The sequence below is a fragment of the Phaenicophaeus curvirostris genome, chromosome 16 (assembly GCF_032191515.1).
Source record: "Phaenicophaeus curvirostris isolate KB17595 chromosome 16, BPBGC_Pcur_1.0, whole genome shotgun sequence".
NCBI lineage: Eukaryota > Metazoa > Chordata > Aves > Cuculiformes > Cuculidae > Phaenicophaeus > Phaenicophaeus curvirostris.
This window is the reverse complement of record NC_091407.1, coordinates 9,857,307-9,876,385: the sequence shown is the minus strand read 5'-3', so window position 1 is coordinate 9,876,385 and position 19,079 is coordinate 9,857,307. Positions and strand designations below refer to the sequence as shown.

The window sequence follows — 19,079 nt, the reverse complement described above, 5'->3', positions numbered from 1 at the left end:
TAGCCTGGAGAAGAGGAGGCTGAGGGGAGACCTCATTGCTCTCTACAACTGCCTGAAAGGAGGTTGTGGAGAGGAGGGAGCTGGGCTCTTCTCCCAAGTGACAGGGGACAGGACGAGAGGGAATGGCCTTAAGCTCCACCAGGGGAGATTCAGGGTGAATATTAGGAAAAATTTTTTCACGGAAAGGGTCATTGGTCACTGGAACAGGCTGCCCAGGGAGGGGTTTGAGTCTCCTTCCCTGGAGGGGTTTTAAGGGACGGGTGGACAAGGTGCTGAGGGACATGGTTTAGTGTTTGATAGGAACGGTTGGACTCGATGATCCGGTGGGTCTCTTCCAACCTGGCGGCTCTATGATTCTACGATTCTACGGTAACGGAGCAGGGACAGCGGGGAGAGCGAGGCCACGCCCGCCAGGGGGCGGGGCACACAGCGGGAATGGCACCGCGGGGCGAGCTGCCGCAGCCACGTGGGCGGGCGAGACGGAAGGGGCGTGGCCACAGCGGCGGGGGGCGGGGCCATCCCAGCGCTCCGCTACGGGCCGTGCGGCCACGCCCACAGAGGCTCAGTAACCGCGTGGTCCCGCCCACGGGGGCCGTGGCCTGGGCAGCCCCGCGCCCGGCCCCGCACGTCCCCCACCGGTCCCTCACCCGGTCCCGCCGTTCCGGCATCGCCGCCCCGAGCGCTTCGTGACCGGCAATCCCCGCGGTTTCTTTGAACAGGCCGGTTCCGGGGTGTTTCCCACCCAGCCCCTCTATCCAGCTGGTTTATCGCGCAAGGATCCGCTCCTTTCCCCGATTCGTGTCCCGTAAAACTCCTCCGCCCCGCACAGAATCATGGAATCACCAGTGGAAGAGACCCACCGGATCATCGAGTCCAACCATTACCATCAATCACTAAACCATGTCCCTCAGCACCTCATCCACCCGTCCCTTAAACCCCTCCAGGGAAGGTGACTCAACCCCCTCCCTGGGCAGCCTGTTCCAGTGCCCAATGACCCCTTCTGTGAAAATTTTTTTCCTAATGTTCAGCGTAAACCTCTCCTAGTGGAGCTTGAGGCCATTCCCTCTCGTCCTGTCCCCTGTCACTTGGGAGAAGAGCCCAGCTCCCTCGTCTCCACAACCTCCTTTCAGGTAGTTGTGGAGAGCAATGAGGTCTCCCCTCAGCCTCCTCTTCTCCAGGGTAAACACCCCCAGCTCTCTCAGCCGCTCCTCGTAAGACCTGCTCTCCAGCCCCCTCACATGCCACACGCACCCGGTGCACCGGCCCCTGAGCTGCTCCCACACGGTGTACCGGGATCGGCTGCCCCGCTGCCAGGCTAAACCTAAAGGGAAAAAACCACGCAACCCCCCCAGCCCAGGTGCCCGGTCCGAAACCGGGACGAGGACGGACACCCAGCCCGGTACGGCCTCCCATCCCACTGGCGCAAGCTGCCCCGCTCGGCCCTAACGACAAAGAACACACGGTTCCTCTGGTGGAATCCTTCTCCTTGGCCACCTCGGTACCCACCCACCCAGCCACGGCTCCTGGATGTTCTGGACAACGAGCAGCTGCAGTTTCAGAACCCTCAGCATCCAACCCAGCAGGCTCAGAGCGAGAGAGCAGGGTTCTGCCACCCCGGCTGCCTGCTCCGAGGGCTCCAGCGGCCCAGCAGTAAGGCAACACGGGCTGCTCCGTGTCAGGGCAATCTGCAGGGAAGCACAAAGGATCAATGAAGGGAAAGACAGGCTGGTGTTTGACGTGATCACTGTTTGCACAAGATTCCTGAGAGAAGGAGTTCCCTCCCTGGTGGACATGCTTCCCCATGCATCTACAGATCCTCTGCCCACCAGCCCTCCCTCGGCAGCCGTGTGCTTGGAAACTGGGAATTCCCAGGGCTGCAGCAGCATGCTGTGACCTACGGACACTCCATCCTTCCAGGGCTGGCAGAGGCGGTGAGGTTACACTTCGGAGAACAGAAGGATAAAGTAGCCAAATCTAAGGAATGTGAACAGTGCTGAGTGTTTAGGCTCTTCAGAGGCAGCTTGGTGCTAGGCCCTGGCAGAGGCCACCTTAATGGAGACAATAAAGAGGTTTGAATTAGGGCAGAAGGGTTGGCTCCTGCCACAAGGAGCAGCCTGAGCCGCACAGGTACTTGAGCAGACGCACCCCGGCCGTGTGCTGCGGCTGCACTGCTCACACCATGGTGGAAAGGCGACACTTCCCCAGCTGCCATCCTGCTCTCACACTCGTGTCCCCTAGTTCGGCAGCTGCCTCTTCCCCCCTCTCCCACACCGGCAGCGCTGCCCAACCGTGGCCGTTAATCAAGCGATCCCAGTGAAACACACTGCGTGGTGTTGAAACTTTGGAGTGACAGCACAGCAACACAGCACACAGCCCCTCCTGAGCCTTGGCTTCTCACGTTTCCTGGGACTGCTGACAGCAAGGGAAGAGGGCAAAGCAGTGCTCGGGAGGGTGGAACCAACCCCTGAACACCTCATTGGCAGGAAACTTTGCGAGAACCCCCAAACCTGCTGGGTCTCGTGAAGGGGAGGCCTCCTCCAGCCTCTCACACCTGCAGGGTCAGCCAGGCTCCGGGCAGCAGGAACTGAACTCTTGGGAGATGAAGACCATTAGGAAGCTGCCTGTAGTATGGGCACAAGGAACACTCAATACTTCTTCACGTAGGTAGAAGTTATGATCCTGGGCCTTCCATACAGACACAAGATGGCAGAAAGGACACAGCTTCCTTCTGTGCCCATCTCCACTCCCACTGCAGAGGAGGCAGGAGCACTGCTGCCACTGCACAGGCGTTTCTGGCCAGTAAGGACCCAGTGGTTCAATGGCCCCACTGAATCCGGGCTCCCAGCACCACACATCCCCTCTGCTGCAACCAGACCGAGCTGACCCACTGCATCGGAGCTCAGCAGAACCAGCCCGGCCGCTGCAGCTGCACATAGAACCTCATCTCCCTGTCCCAGTTGCGCTCCCTGCCATGAGAAGCTGGCTCCAGCTCCTGCTTTTTCAAATGGTTGCAAAAGGGTTCAGGCCCTCCGGGATGGCTAGATCCAAAGAGTGGACCATCTCCAAGTGCTTGGAGCAACACTACTGGAGCACCAAACACGTGTGCTAATGTTTTGGCACTGAAGAGAGAATTTCAATCATACTGGTGTCTTTGTGATTCCCAGTGCAGCACACAGAACAGAATTAAAGACATTTTGTGTCAGAGCTATGACAAGACAAGGTTGGGATCATTTGTGGTGCGAGTCACCAGCTCAGAGGCAGAAAGAAGAAACTGTTCCGCGCTCTTAGCTTTTCTAATACACTGACACTGTAAGAGTCAGTGATGGCCTAAAGAGTCATGAAAGAGAAGACTGCAGCTCACAGGTGTGGGCATAAAGGTTCCAGTATTGCGTGTATGCTGGGGCAAATGGCCAAAGCCCTCATGCTTGCTAGCTTGTTGAGACTTTGAAATCTTCATTAAGACCCGTGGGTTAATAGGAAAGGAATGCACTAGGCGGAAAACATGAAGATAAGGGGCACATCTGTGGAAAATAGGGGGTTGCACTCTGTTGCTGCACTGCGGGATTCTCATGGGTGGAAATTCACTGGGGTAGCTGTTACTGGATACAGAGGCACTATACAAGGTTTGCATTCTCTAAATAAAGTTGATCTCGATTGTCGCCCCCATCGACGAGGTCCGTGCCTTAATCGCTACACACAGGCACAGCGGGAACCTCACCCTAGTCTCAAGTTTGGTTTGAAAAGTCATGGCCTTGAGTCAATTCAACAACTGAAGAGGCTTTAATTTTTGTACAGTAAAAATACAAACAAACCAGTCAGTGGCTTACATGGGATTAACAGCAGTTACTACACACTTCAGTAGTCGCACAGCCTGTTGCTATTTAAGGTGTATCAGCAGTTGGCATCATACAGAACAGTTGAGGGCTCTGGGGCTGCTGGTCTCACAGCCATCCACCTACTATGTAACTAATGTGCATCCTGGCACCAGCTTCTACACTACAGCATGCAGGAGCCCTGGGTTAAAGAGCTACAGAGGGCTAGTGCTAAGCTTTAATGTAACGCAGCCAGAGCAGGCAGATCCCCTGTCAGCAGCGGTCTGGTACTGAGTCAGGGACACGCAAGGGTCAGCCATCACCCACCATCGCTCAGCCGCTCCCATTAGCAATTATTCCTGCTCCACTGTGTGTCCAAAATGAAATGCTCACTTTTCCAAGAAGTCTGAACCTCCTCCTTAAGTTTTATAGTGCAGAAAAGCACCAAAGAGCTTTCCATACTGGGTAGCGAGTAGGGATGACTGCAGCATTCTCCCACCTGCCTTTCCTTATGCACTTTCTGCCATGCTGAATCCCATGAGTGACAGGGCAACCCTCTGTGCAGCACCCTTCGGCTCTTTAAGGCCTGAGATGTTCAGAAGAGGAACACACATCGGCCATGAGAATCCTAACCCCACGTGATGGGGGAGAGCACAGGGCTGACACGCACTTCAAGAGCTAAAAGCTACGAAGCCTCCTGTCAGGCGAGGCACAGGAGGTCAGAACTTGATGTCAGACAGAAGTCCTAAAGCCAATCCCAGATCCTGTCCCTACAGCAGGGAATCTGTCCACAGGGAGAAAAGGAAGAGGCTGCCTACCTAACAGGCAGGCCTACAGAGCAGCAAATACTTTTCTGAAGGAGAGCACTGGGTCTAAAGAGCCCTGTGAGCAACTTGGCCACATGGCCCGTCTATTCTGGGATGGAGATTGCTTCTGGTGAACGTAACCACCTGCTCTGGGCGAGGAACAGAATTGACGTGAAAGATGGGCACAGGCTGCAAAGCACGCACTGTCACCTCTGCCTTGCTCCCCAGCCACAACCAGGAGACACGCCCTGAAGGGAATCCTGTCAGCTCTCCCAGCTCCACAACATATAATGGCACAATTCAGACAACACGGAATGGATTACACTCAGATGAGCACACAAAGTTTAAACATGACACAGCAGCGTTCACAGGGGACTGCTTGGCCAGACCACGAGCACTGAGGAATGCTCTCAGCAGCTCACAGGAGCAGTAGAGGGCCCTGCCCTGGAAGTTCCTCTCCCTGCCCCCCCGGAATACTCCTGCTGCCCTTACTGCTCTGAAACATGGTAAAGAGGCTACTAGACCTGTGTGAGCGGCAAGAACTTCTGGTAGTAGCTCTTTGTAACATCAATCATGAGTTCCTGGGTGCATTCTGGGAGCTCCCCGGAGAAGAGTCCTGGAAGAACAAGAGCACGGCCATCAGTGTTCTGGTAGAAGGCAGAAATAAGCTTACATCCAACATTTGAAGCAGGGACTGACTGAATTGTAAGTAAATATGAAGAGAATAGCCAAGTGCTATTCTCTCATGGCGAGTAACACAGCAGCGTCGCTTCCATTGTACCCTGGGATGGATGTCAGGCAAATTGCTGTGCCGGCTCCCGTAACAGCTCCCACTGTCCCCAGTCAAACACCATCAGGAGAAGTATTGGAGTGTGCAGCTTGTCCAGTGAGCTCTCCAGCAGCTGCGCCGGCTCCCATAACAGCTCCCACTGTCCCCAGTCAAACACCATCAGGAGATGTACTGGAGTGCGCAACTTATCCAGTTAGCTCTCCAGCACAGCCAGCTCAGCGAGCAGGATGTAAACACTTGTACACCCGTTTAACACACCCCTTCCCATTCACAGAGCAATGATGGGCAAATGGAATCCCTGCAGTCTGAACCACTGAAACGCCTCAAACGCAGGAACCGTGGAAGCACAGGGCTCCCTCTGCCAGGGCCTGAGGCGTTCTCGAGGCCCAAGAAACCACTGCTCACAGTGCAGGATGGGCACAGCCAGCACCCTTGGAACACTGTCCCAGTGAACAGATCCTCCCTACTTAACATATGCTGAAGGAGCACGGTTCACATGTTAGAATTGTGACTTTTCAGTTCATCAAGTGCCCTGTACCTTTATTTCTGGGCACTGAATGCTGACAGGTGACTCTGTCATCTCGTTCTCATTTTAAAACATGACTTTCCACATTATCCACATTTCTATGCAGGTAATGTTAGGAGAGAGTACCTGGGCAGCCGGAGAAGACTGTGAAAGGCGGCACCACCGTTTCAGGAGGCAGCACGGTGTTGTCTAGGATTTTGCAGCAGTCTTTCAGAACGCACCTGCGACCCTAAAGGAGAAATTGGGTAACATTTATACTTCACAAACAGAGTAAGCTTTTGCTTATTCCTCATAAGTTACCTACACGTCAATGAATTTAAGCTCAAGACCCATTCTGTATAACGGATCACAGGAATAGCGCTCTTTCCAACAGAATTCCCTTTTCCCTTTCTTGAGGGCAAAAGGCTCTTTGCTCTCAGACAATGCCTGCACAGCTGGTTGCAGATCGACACATCCATGGGCAAATAGGAGCCTAGGACATGAGTCATGCTGTGACGGGGCTTGACCTTCGTTAACTCAGCAGACAGCAGTCTCGACTGCTTTTTACAGAAAAAACGGGGAAGCAGCACTCACGATGACACAGTTTTTGCCTATGTGGACATAGGAGCCGATCTGGGCAGCGTTGACGACACAATCCTCCTCTATGAAGACGTGGTCACCGATGTGGAGAGGGAAGAAAGCCACCCTGCAACAGGAGCGTTATTTCTTTGGGTGTAGAGACTGACCCGCGGCCCCACCAGATCCAGATCACACTCTGCAAGCCTCCTGTCTCCGGGGCAGATCCCACACCAAGGCAGATCCCACAGCACCTGCTCTTTCCTCACCTCCCTCTAAAGGATGGCCCAGGTCAGCCACAATAAAACGTGGTGAATAAACAAAGAATGAATGAAACATATTCTTTGCTCAGCTCTTGTAACATATCCCAGCCTTTCCATGCTGTGGTAAAAGGGAACGCTAAGCCTCGAGGCAAAGCTGAAAGCTTGGGGATATTGCAGGTGTAGTGGGACATTATCCCTGCAAATGGCTCTTGAGGGACGGCAGCCTCTGAGTACAGACCCAGTCTGGCTAGAACGTTTTCTATAGACACAGATTTGATGTTCCCATTCCCAAAGGGAAAGGAACCTCTTACCCTTTGCTGAACTTCTTGAAGGGTGGTCTGATGACGCTGCGGCTCTTCACCACGCAGTGCCGCCCGACCCGCACGTTTGCCAGGTCACCACGAATGATGCAGTCATTCATGACTATTGTCTGGAGAAGTAAGAGAAACGAGCTCCAGCTCTGGCTTGTGTCACCAGTTACCATACAGACGCATACAGAGGCCATGCTGCTCCAGCGAGATTCTGTCACCTCACAGACGATTCTTTTAGTCAAACATGAGAACAAGGCAAATGACACAGGATCCAGGAGCTACCAATTGTGCTTCCATCCTGTCAGTGAGCTGCACAAGGCGAGCCAATGCACAATATAAGGTATAAGCGCAAACAGAAACATATAGTTCTGTGGATGGAAGCACCGATGGGCTGCTGCCAGTGTGCAGAAGAGTGGTGCTGGCAGTGACAGGGACCCTGGCTTGGTGCCCCCCACACCAGCTGCGGCAGGTCGAGGTACTGGACTGCATGGAATAATGGGAAGGGAGGGTATTGGGGAAGGGGGAAGTGTTGAGGTAGGGGAACTGGGGTGGGAGAGGGGTGTATCAGGTGGAGGAGGAGGGAGGTACTAGAGCAGGAGGAGAACCAAGGCTGGAAGCAGGGAGGAGGGTGTGTACTAGGGCGGATCAAGGGAGGGGAGGGTGGGGAGGTACTGGGGCAGATCGAGGGAGGGGAGGGTGAGGAGGTACTGGGGCAGATCAGGGCATTGGAGAAGGGGGTACTGGGGCACGGGGGGAGGTACCGAGACGCCCTCATCGCCTACCTTCCCGTTGAGAACGATGTTCTGGCTGCCGCACAGCACCGACTGCCGGCTCACCTTATTGCCGGACGCCTGCGGGGAGAACAGGCGGGTCACCGCGGCCCCTCCACACCCTCTTCTCCTCGGCCCCCCGCCTGCCCCGCCCCCCGGCCCCGCACCGTCTCGATGTACTCGGACTTGTTGTACAGCATCTCGCTCAGCTCCATGGCGGCGGCGGCGCCACTCCCGCACGGCCGCTTCCGGTTTCTACACGGCACTTCCGGCCTCCAACAGGCGCTCCTGGACGGCGGCTTCCGGCTTCCGGCTCGCTACTTCCGGCCGCCAGCGCCGCTCCCGGCCCATGGAGGAGACGGCGGGGGCGGGCGGCCTCAGCGGCGCCGACAAGGAGCAGGTGCGGGGCTAGCCCGGTCCCCAGCCCCGTCCTAGGCCCCCAGCCCCTCGTCCTCAGTCCAAATCTCCAGTCCCCGGCCCATTCTCCATCCCATTCCCCATCGCCGTCCTCATCCCCATCCTGGTCCCCATCCCGGTACCCGTCCCGTTCCCCATCCCGTTCTCCACTCCTATCCCAATCCCTGTTCTCCGTTCCCCGGTGCCCCATCCCCGTTCCGAATCCCCGTTCCGAATCCCCAGTCCCATCTCCAGTCGTGTCCCCAGTCCCATTCTCCATCCCCGTTCGCTGTCCCCAGTCCCCATCCCCGGTGCCGTCTCCGTGTCCGTCCCATCCCAGTACGTTGTGTCTCGCAGCTGCGGGAGAAGCTGGCGCTGCTGCGGTGGGAGTACAGCGAGACCATCAGCCGGCTGCGGGTGAGCGAGCCGAGCCGGGCCGGGCCGGTGGGGAGCGGCGCTGGGAGGCCGATCCCAGCCCCACGCCCCGCTTTGTGTTGTGTCTGCAGCGGGCACGGAGAGCGGAGCGGGCCCGGGGTCACGGCCAGGGAGCGGCTGCAGCGGCCGGGCAGCAGGAGCAGAGCCCCGCAGGTAGGAGCAGGCCGGCAGCGGGCTGAGGGAGCGCAGCCGCTGGCCTCCCCGCTCCTTTCCTGCTCCACAGCTTTCCAGTCCCGGCTGGGCCATCCCACCCTTCCCTCCTGACAGAACCACCTGGGTTTACTGTGTTGTGGTTTTCTCAGCTAGGACTTTGCTGGGAATGCTTCACACGTGTGGTGTTTCCCCACAGGTTCCAGGGATAACGTATCTCCCAGCGTATCAACGTGTGAAACCGCTCAGCTGCAGACTAAAACCTGCTCTGATCTTGACACAGAGAAGGCGGCATCTGTCACGTTTAAAAACGTTCCTGAATTCCCCAGCGATGAAGCTTGCCAGCAGGACAGCTTGCGGGCAGAAAGCAAACAGGCTGGCTGGGAAGACCAGTGCTGTGGAGCCATTAGGGATGCTCCAGAGCAGAAAACACCCCGAGCCTCCAGAAGCTGGCTGAAGCTGAGGAGACGGGTGAAGGCTCCGGTATCAGAGAAGAGGGAGTCGGTGCGTGATGAAGTGGTGAAAAATCCAGTTTCTGGTACAGGGGAACTGCGATCACCGGTCTTCAGGCGGAGCAGCTTCTCGCACAGTGAAGAACACACTCAGAGAGCATCCAGACCTGCGCAGGGGGAAGAAAACAGTTCCTCTCCTACCAGTGAGGCATCAGGAGCTGCACAAGATGCCCCTGGCGACAGCATCCCTCTGGGAGTCCCCGAGCCGTTCCCATCTGTGCTGTGGGACCCCAGCCACGTCTGGCAGCCTGAGTCCCCAGGTGCTGTGGCCATGGCTGGTAACGCCGAGCCTGCACAGGTGTGCTTAGAGAAAGGTGACTCTCCTTTACTGGACAGCAGTGGTGACGGAGGAAAGGAGTCTTCCAGCATAAAAAAACAGTCAGACAGTGACTGCGCATGTGAGGATAAGGGAGAAATATGCAGGCTCTTCGATTTAACGTCGGAAAATGAAGTATTGCCTGCTGATGGAAACAAACCTATAACTGACAAGGGCAAAAGCTGTGAAGGAGATCATAGTGATACTAATGGCTTCAATGCCTTTCCTACAGATCTTGCTGTGTGCAATGCTGGAGAACTCTTGGAGAACCAGCAGCTTGAAACTGAGTCAAGACTTCTTCATCCAGAGGAGTTGACAGCTCCTGAAAGTGCACTGGACTCTTGCACGGTGGTCGAAGGGCTTCTCTTCCCGGTTGAATACTATGTCAGGACAACCCGGCGCATGTCCAACTGCCAGAGGAAGGTGGACCTCGATGCTGTGATCCTCAGCCAGCTGGGCAGAAGCAAGAAAGGTCAGCGCAGTAAAGGCAAACAGAGAGATATGAACTCAGACTGGCCCTCCCAGGAGAGAGTCGAAAATGACTTGGGGTCAAGAGCTGTGCCATGCCCATTTCTTGGTGCAGAAAACGACTCAGCAAATGCAAGTAGTCCTCAGAAATCTCTTCCTGCGTCCAGCGGGAGCAGCACTTCACTGGGATCTGTTTCCCAAAACGATGCTGCTGGCACGGAGCGAGATCAGAGACGGCCTCAGAGGAAACAAAAGGGCAGAAAGAAGTCTGCCCGCACACCCTCTGCACATCAGGTGTCACAGGAAGGCAGAGAGGGTTTGGGTCTCATGATGAGGGAAAGGAGCAATCTTCTGCCAAATGAGTGCCAGAGTGAAAAGGAAGTCTGTGAGGCTGATCTTGAAAAATCATCTTTGGAGGATCGAGGGTTCCCTGCGGCTGGAGCTTCAGGGTTGGGAGAGATGGCGGTGACTGGTGCTGAACAGCCAGCGAGTGCCGACCCTCCTGGAGGGAGCCAAGTGCTTGGGAAATGCTGGGAGGCTCTGCCAGAACAGGCTCAAAACCCACTGCAGAACAGCGATTCCCTGAACCCACGAAGTGAAACTTTTGCCAGCCGTGTAGGAGACCTGGAAGCCAACTTCAGTGTGCGTCATGCAGATAAACGTCTGGCGGAGCACCTTAAGAACCAGGACGTGCAAGAATCCTGCAGGGCTGAGCAGCTTCAAGCCATTAAGGCTCCTCTGCGCCGTTCCCTGCGTTCCTCTGTGAGACGGAGAGCCAGCCAAGCCGCGGGAGGTATGGCATCCCCGGAGCGTGCCCAGAGCCAGAGGGCCAGGCTGGGAGTTGTCCCAGTGAACATATGCACTGCTGTTTGTGCCCTGCCAGGGTGTTTTATTCAAAAAGATCTGTTACATCTTAACTTATATTTTTGAAAATGAGATTTTAAAAATTCAGATTGTTGTGGTGCTCACGAGCCTCAAACAAATCCAGAAGCTTCTGCTTCAGCCCAGTATGGGGAGCAAACAGCAGTGCAGAGGTGTGAGGAGCAGGGAGCTGCTCAAGCTGCCCTTGCTGCAGGAGTGAACGGTGCGTGCACTGGACCCGATTATCCAGCTAATGGTTGTAAATCCACTTCTCCAGCCAAGTCTGCATTTTAATGATTGTTTTACTGTTGGGAAGTGTGAACCCCAGAGCAGCTTTACAGCGTGAGGGTCTGTGAGTGCTGTGAGAAGGAACAACCCCAACTCTCTCAGCCTGTCCTCATATGGGAGGTGCTCCAACTCTCGAATCATATCCGTGGCCTAATCTGGACTCACTCTAACAGATCCATGTCCTTTCTGATGTCCCTTTAGCTGAAGGCTTGCTGCAGAGCAGTTGTGGAGTGCGATGCCTTTCCATATAAATGCCACTTCAACACTTTTTTTGAAGTTGGATTATTGACACTGTACGAGAGATTCTGAGCAAGCTAGTTGCTGGTTGTTTTATGATGTGATGCCCTCATATTGTTGTGTTTTTCTGTGTCTAGATGAAAGCAAAAGAGCACGGAGCGATCCAGTAGGTTCAGAGGGTCCTGCTCCTCTTGGCCTCCTTGCGATGGACCCCGATGCCAGCAGCTCTCTCTTCTCCTTTCGCAACCTGCAGTGGGTGGCCCCCACCCTGGGTGTCCAAGACTTTCATTTACCGGATGAGGAATTCGGACAACTGAAACTTGAGAAACTGGAATCCTCCCATGTGAATGACTTGGAGGACTTTGTTCCGCAGGTGTTCGGAGATGCTGTGCCTTCTAAGGACACGTGGGATGTACAGATGAATCCAGAAGAGAACAGTCTCAAAAGTAACTTGATTTCACCTCTCAAAAATGGACTGCCCAAGGCACCCCACTTGGAAAGCCCTGCTTCCAAAAGGGAACTATCCCCCCATGAGCTGCTCTTCACTCCCGTGGGGACTGTCCCGGCCAGTGCTCCTACTCAGCCTGAGTCTCAGATCTCCTCATCCATTTTCCCTGTTGTGGGTGCAACCCCAGCTGTTTTACCACCAGTACGCAGTGAGATCTTCCCCAGTTTGCCTTCCGTACCTCCCTCACAAGCGATCCCGCCTTCCTCCAAAGGAGCATCTTCCTGGGTCGCGGACAACGGGGAATACAAAGACGCTGCCATTCCACTGCACGTGGGCAGTGGTGGTGCAGGATCTGCTAGAAGAGAAGAGGAACAAGGTACAGCATTTCCTGTAGGAGCTGAAACGGGTCCGGACAATAAATCTGGTGAGGCTGTGGCCTTGGAGAAGCAGCAGCAGTCAGAGAGCGAACAGCAGGGAACCATCAGAGCTTCTCCTGCACAGGTAACAGGCTGGCCTCTGCCAGGGGTACCAAGCCAGTGGCTTTGTGGGTGAATCCCCTTTTCCAGAGTCTCCCTTGGCGCCAGGGGAAGGACCGCTTTGCGAGGTAGTCCAGTTGGCTTTGGCCAACCTGGGCAACAGATGGAGCATTTGCTGAGGGCTGGAGCCATGGGTTTCAGTGCTTATTGCAGGATGTGGTGGAAATGTGGTTATGAATAAAGGATTTCTGGTCCCTGCATGGTGTTGGGCTATGTTAAGGAAAACCCGGCTAGGGTTTGGCCAAGGGGATGGGGTACTGAGGGAAGGACTGGCCTCTGAAGGCTTAGAGAGGTGCAAAGTCGGGGTAAAAGACAATTTTCAAGTGAAACTAAGGAACAGTCTGTCTGGGATCCCTTGTTTTTCAGATACATGCAAGTACAAAAAGAGGTGCTGCTACCATAGCTCTGCAACAGCTGCATGCAGAGGGAATTCACGCTTCTGCCTCATTTCTGCATCTGCGGAATGTGACTTCACAGTCAAATTATCCTCATTTTTTACTTGTTTGTGCAGAAAAAAGATGCAGCAGAACAGTCGACTCCAGTACTGCTTAACAGTCTGACAGAGGAGAGCTTGCAGCTGCTATCAAAGCTAAAGGTGGGATAATGTTGGATAATTGTTCACCCATAGCTGCTCTTTAGTACCACGTTTAACAAAAATGCAATTAGAATTGCAGAATGGCCTGTTTAAGAAAACAGATTCCTGTCTAGTTTGATCAGTTCTGTCTTCACTTGTGGTGGAGCTGCCAGAAGGTTACATTGCTGTTTATCTCCTTTTGACTGGTAAAGGGTTTCAGCGTTTGTTTATGGATAATTAATGTCTAAACACATGCAAATGTCTGAACATTTGAACAGAAATGCTATGTTTAGTTAAATGTTCATGGCCTTTGTGCCCCTGTGGGCTTCTGTCATCCATTCCAGGCAATGAGTGGCCCAGTAAAGAGCAGTTTTGAACCATCTCTGTCAGAGGAAAACCAGCACTGTTTTGTTTCGGACAGGATTCCTCCAGTTCCTGCGCTGTGGATGTGAGTGCGGTGTGGTGGGAGACGGCTGGCAGCCCGGAGCTGTGTGTGGTGACAGCTTGCGAGAGCTCCGTGTCCCTCTGGAAACCTCTGGCGTCCAATGGCTGGGGAAAGGTCTACACTTGGCAGTTCGGAGAGGTATGAACACAATCCTTATTTCTGTACCTCAGGGCAACTTTCTTGTCCCTTGTGTTAGTTCCCCAGATAGAAGTCTGCAGTCTTGAGTTCTTTAGGTGACATGAAATTTTGATGCCATTAAATGATGGGAGAGATGAGCCTTATGAGGAGCGGCTGAAAGAGCTGGGGTTGTTTAGCCTGGAGAAGAGGAGGCTGAGGGGAGACCTCATTGCTCTCTATAGCTACCTAAAAGGAAATTGTGGAGAGGAGGTAGCTGGGCTCTTCTCCTCATTGCTCTCTATAACTACCTGAAAGGAGGTTGTAGAGAGGAGGGAGCTGGCCTCTTCTCCCAAGTGACAGGGGACAGGATGAGAGGGAATGGCCTCAAGCTCCGCCAGGGGAGGTTCAGGCTGGACGTTAGGAAAAAATTCTTCACAGAAAGGGTCATTGGGAACTGGAACAGGCTGCCCGGGGAGGGGGTTTAGTCACTTTCCCTGGAGGTGTTTAAGGGATGGGCAGACGAGGCACTGAAGGGCATGGTTTAGTGATTGATGGGAATGGTTGGACTCGATGATCCGGTTGGTCTTTTCCAATCTGGTGATTCTATGATTTACACTGCTAATGGAAAAGGCCTGTAGCTTACATACTTAGCTGGAGTTTGCTACTTTGTGTACTGTTTGCAGCCACAGACTTGTGCTCTTTCTCCTTACACTCCCTGGAGATGCATTTTGTCTCTGGTGTCAACAGGGCTTCTTAATCGGAGTGTGTTTCTTCAGACGGGTCTGAAAATTAATTGTGCTCCATAGCATTTCACTTGAAGTGGTCTTGAAAATGAAAATGAGTCAAAGGGACATTGTAGGTGACATGGAATTCTTGTTTTGCTCTCCTAGATTCCTGTGATACAGATTGTACCTCTGCCGGACACCTGTAACCTTGTGTGTATAGCACTGGGAGATCTGGAGATTGGAGAAATAAGGTGGTGTACGTTTCCCACTGGTCCTTTGCACTCTGCTGCAGCTTCACTTCCCTGGGGTAGTGGCTGATGTTCTCGCTCACTAGTTCGTCGCTTTCTCAGTTGCTTTAACAGTTGGAAAATAGGGAGGGAAACATCAGCAATAAAGACTTGCTCATTTGTCCCTTGTTGGGGGACAAACTGAGTTGGAAGACAGTTTAAACATACACTTATTTTTACGTGCTATGGTGTGCTTCCTTGTCATCAGGCATACTTCTCTCTTAATTTAGGCTCTTGCTTTATTCTTCTGAGAATGACTCCTTCAAGCAATCCCTAGTGAGAACTGGCAATATAAAAGCTGTTCTTGGGCTGAAGGACAGGCGGCTGGTCAGCAGCAGCAGGACCGTATGCGAGCAGCAAGTGGAAGTTGTCTCACTTTCAGAGACAGGAAGGTGAGGCTGCTGGCTTGGGGTGGTCTCAACGTGGCAGGTGGAAGAAAAGTAAGGAGACATCTGAGAGGTAGAAACTTGTGGGGATCCTCTTCTCCCTGGAGGTGTGCTGTATACTGAGCACATACTTACAATTCTGGAGTCCCCAGCACAGAAATGGCATGGATCTGTTGGAGCAAATCCAGATGAGGCCACAGAGATGATCTGAGAATTGGAGCACCTCACGTACAAGGCCAGGTGGAGACAGTTGAGGTTTTTCAGGCTGGAGAAGAGAAGGCTGCGGGGAGACCTTAAAGCAGCTTGCAGTGCTGAAAGGGGCTCCAGGAAAGCTGGGGAGGGGCTCTTGATCAGGGAGTGCAAAGATAGGGCAAGGGGAAATGGTTTTCAGCTGAAAGAGGGGAGATTGAGATGGGATATTAGGAAGAAGTGGGGAGGCTCTGGCCCAGGTTGCCCAGAGCAGTGGTGGCTGCCCCATCCCTGGAGGGGTTCAAGGCCAGGTTGAATGGGGCTTGGAGATCCTGATCCAGTGGGAGGTGTCCCTGCCCGTGTCAGGGGGTGGAACTGGATGGTCTTTGAGGTCCCTTCCAACCCAAACCATTCCACTATTCTGTGATTGCCTTTCTCCCTCGCTAATCTGCTGTGCAGGAGCAGGGATGGACGGACATTGATGCCCCCTGAAGACACCGTTCTAGCTTTTGCTGAAGTAGAAGGACTGCGAGACGCCTTGGTTGGCACCACCGCTGTGAACGACGTCATTGTATGGTCAGTGTTCCCTTTGCAACTCGGTGCTTTGGCGTACACAGCAGCTGTAACTGCTCCCTGCAGCTGTTGTGCAGGGCTGTGGGTTGACAGCAGATTTGCCCGTGAATGCAAGTTGTCAAAGGGCCTATAATCTGGCGTTTGGATTTCCATGTACTTGGATAAATAGCGAGTGGACTACACTGCTCTAATTCTACTTGCTTTCGCCTCGTGTTCATTACGTCTCTTCTTGTGGCCTCTTGCTTTTGGTTTATGTGGAACCAAAATGGTGTCTGCCTTGCCTTGTGGTGACACTGTGATTAGAAAGTAGCGGGTGGAGGATGGGAGTGCAGTCAGGATTTATATTTCCACGCAGGAACCTGCAAACAGGCCAGCTCCTGAAGAAGATGCAGCTTGGTTATTCCTACCCAGCTTCCATCTGCCACCGAGCATATTCCGACTCTGTACGTATGTGCAATAGGACATATGGTTTATGCACTGAGTGTGGTGGGGATGGAAACAACAGCTAGATGTTGTTTGGGAGTGGATGGAGACATCAGCTCTGTTTAATATACAGAAGATATTTCAAAGGGAAATGGGGTCACTAGGAAAAAGAAGCCACCCTGGCTACTTCCAGTTCTCGGCTTCCTGCAGTGTGCTGATAAAATGAGAGCGAGGCATCAAAGCATTGTGGAGCAGCAGAGCCTTGCACGGGGAAGCAGCATTGCTTGGTAAGGCCCTTGCCTTCTCCACGGGGCAGCTGCCAGCGGGGTGACAGCATGGAAACCTGCTGCAAAGGGGTTGGTGCTAACACGGACCCCAGTGATATCAACTGCTTAAAGCCGAGGTTCATACTGGTGACTCTTTCCCACTTGGTGCTGCCTGTGCTATGATTCCTAGTGGATTTTTGTGTTTTATCAAGGATTTCATTGTTTTCAGTGAGCATTTAACCTCCTGGGACAAGAATGGTTTGTCCAGCAGTGATGGCTTAGGTCGGGCTCCTTGGAGACTTCCTCCAAACATCCAGCCCTGCATGTTCCGTGCTGGCCTGTGGCTGTGGTCATACTGAGAGCCGCTGCTCCCAGCTGTGCTGGGTTCTGTGGAATTCTCATTAAAGTTCTAACCTCCTAGGGATTAAAGCGAGGCCCAGAGGTTTTGCTGTAAATGTCATCTCATCTTGCAACACGGTTAGCTTTTCCAGACAGAAGGATCAGTGCATGAATCCATTGGGTTGCTGGGCTGCCGTTCCTTATCAGTCAGCAGCTGCTTTGGGGTTTATCTCATTTGATAAGGAAAGGAAACCATTTCTGGTTTGTTCAGTCAAAAGAATGCACCGCTGTCCGTGGGGCTTTGATTGTGAAGACAATGCAGCAGTTGGTTTTGGAAAATCCTCTGCGTTTGTTCCCCTCTTGCTGTTGTTTTTAGTAATGTGGTTTTCCTCTGTGTGCCAGGGCCTGCTGTTTGTTGTTCTAAGCCATCCACATGCCAAAGAGAGCGAGTCCTGCGGAAACCCTGCTTTCCGTGTGGTAGTGTTCAACCCCAAAACAGCCAGGAGCACGGGAGTGATGTCCTCCTCCCTCCCCGCCGGGCATGCTGGAAGGTGAGTTCCCTGGGGACACTGCGGGCTGGCTCACAGCTCTCCGAGGTGGTTTGGTTTGGGTGGAGAATCCCCTAATGAGCAGGATAACAATGCTGGCAGGGCTCCTTCTGCCCTCCTGCCGATGATGATGAGGCTGCCTCGCCGTTGCCTCTGGCCCCGTGCGCAGGCTGGGATGGGGTGAGGGTGTGCGATGCTTCCTGCCCGCTTCCTGCGCCAGCCTGTGCCCTGACCTCTGCGCTGCCGGGGGCTCAGTTCACCGGAACCCTGCTGGCAAACAAATCCATGCTCCAGCACACTGTTGTTTCTCTTTCTTTCCCCGCAAAGCACCCATGGAAATGCTGTAACCGGGCTCATCGGGCAAACTCCCCAGGCAAACCCCCTGAGCACAGGTCTGCAGCTGGGCTGCTCGGGGCGCTCTGCTGGGTTTATTGATGTGGAGCAGCTGTTTGCTACCAGATGATGTTTTCCCTCTGGTGCCTTGAACTTTGGAGACTAAGCTGTTTAACACTCAGCTTTGCAATGTCCTTACATCCATCATCGTGCTTCAATGTGCACAAATAATCATGGATGGAGACCTTGGTCTCCAGAATAGTTGTCATTTCTGTGCTGAGGCTGCGCAGGATTGTCCTTGACATCCTTTGGTCTTGTGTGTACCGAGGAGATGACATAGAACAGAACCCAGCTCCCTGTGCTTGGCTTAAATTAGCTTTTAATGTAGCAAATCAATAAGCAAGCTAATTTAAAAGTCAATGGGCGCTAGCTGTGACCTTACTGTGTTTGGCCACAGGTACCTGGAGGGCGACGTGAAGGATGCTTGTGCGGCTGCGGTGCTGACGTCGGGAGCCGTGGCAGTGTGGGACCTGCTGCTGGGGCGCTGCACGGCGCTGCTGCCCCCGGGCCCGCAGGGTGACTGGGCTCTGGCGCGCTGGGCCACCACCACCGCCTGCCTGCTGGCCGGCCAGCGGGACGGGACTGTCTGCCTGTACCGGTACCGGCAGCCCTAGCCGGGGCCAGGGGCACAGCACCACTGCAGCCGGGCGCGGTGGGGCTGCTGGTAACGGGCCATGCGTGCTCCGGTTGGGGTTGGGACTGCCGGTAACAGGCCATGCGTGCTCCGGCTGGGGTCGGGACTGCCGTTAACGGGCCCTGCGTGCTCCGGCTGCAGTCGAGACTGCCGGTAACGGGCCCTGCGTGTTCTGGTTGGGGTCGGGACTGCCGGTAACAGGCCCTGCGTGCTCTGGCCACCGTGGGGGTTGCCAGTAATGGGCTGTGTGTGCTCTGGCTGGCGTTGGGGCTGCCGGTAACGGGCCGTGCGTGTCCCAGCCGCGTGCCCTGGCGTGCACTGTGCCATTAAACGGTTTTCTGTGGAACCACTCGATTTCTGGTGCTGTGCTGGGGGCTCTGCGGGGGCTGCTGTGGGCGCTGGGACTGGGGCTGGGGGGAGGGCTTGGCCTGGAGCTCGGGGACTCTGGGGGGAGGCTGTGTCCGGGGTTCTCTGGTCTCACCCGAGGATTCTGCCTGGAGCTGGGGGCGCTCCGCTCGTGTCCCTGCGGCCCTCCCCGCCGCTAGGGGTCGCTGCCGCGTGGCCACGCCCCCTCGGCGCAAGGGTCGCTGTGACAGTTCGGGCACCGCCCCTCGCGCCGGTCACGTGGTCGCTCTGGCCCCGCCCCTCGGCGTACGGCTCCCTATAACAGTCCCCCCCGGTGGGTCACGTGCCCCTCCCG

At 54.5% G+C, this 19,079-nt stretch overlaps 2 protein-coding genes across 2 annotated transcripts; one reads left to right on the top strand and one right to left on the bottom strand.

Moving 5' to 3' along the window:
* Window positions 1-1,744: 1,744 nt before the first annotated feature.
* On the bottom strand, window positions 1,745-8,128 carry DCTN5 (dynactin subunit 5). The gene is made up of 7 exons (XM_069869940.1): window positions 8,001-8,128; window positions 7,846-7,914; window positions 7,064-7,182; window positions 6,508-6,619; window positions 6,061-6,163; window positions 5,143-5,234; window positions 1,745-2,048 (listed from the first exon to the last, which is right to left on the bottom strand). Exons 1-7 carry the CDS (start codon window positions 8,046-8,048, stop codon window positions 2,028-2,030), a joined length of 564 nt encoding a protein of 187 aa, XP_069726041.1. The 5' UTR covers window positions 8,049-8,128; the 3' UTR covers window positions 1,745-2,027.
* A 25-nt stretch (window positions 8,129-8,153) lies between these two features.
* PALB2 (partner and localizer of BRCA2) lies at window positions 8,154-18,719 on the top strand. Its single transcript, XM_069869938.1, has 13 exons — window positions 8,154-8,233; window positions 8,587-8,646; window positions 8,736-8,817; window positions 9,014-10,903; window positions 11,634-12,445; window positions 12,992-13,075; window positions 13,476-13,637; window positions 14,507-14,592; window positions 14,859-15,020; window positions 15,663-15,779; window positions 16,132-16,219; window positions 17,207-17,355; window positions 18,143-18,719. Exons 1-13 carry the CDS (start codon window positions 8,183-8,185, stop codon window positions 18,357-18,359), a joined length of 3,960 nt encoding a protein of 1,319 aa, XP_069726039.1. The 5' UTR covers window positions 8,154-8,182; the 3' UTR covers window positions 18,360-18,719.
* The last annotated feature ends 360 nt before the right edge of the window (window positions 18,720-19,079 follow it).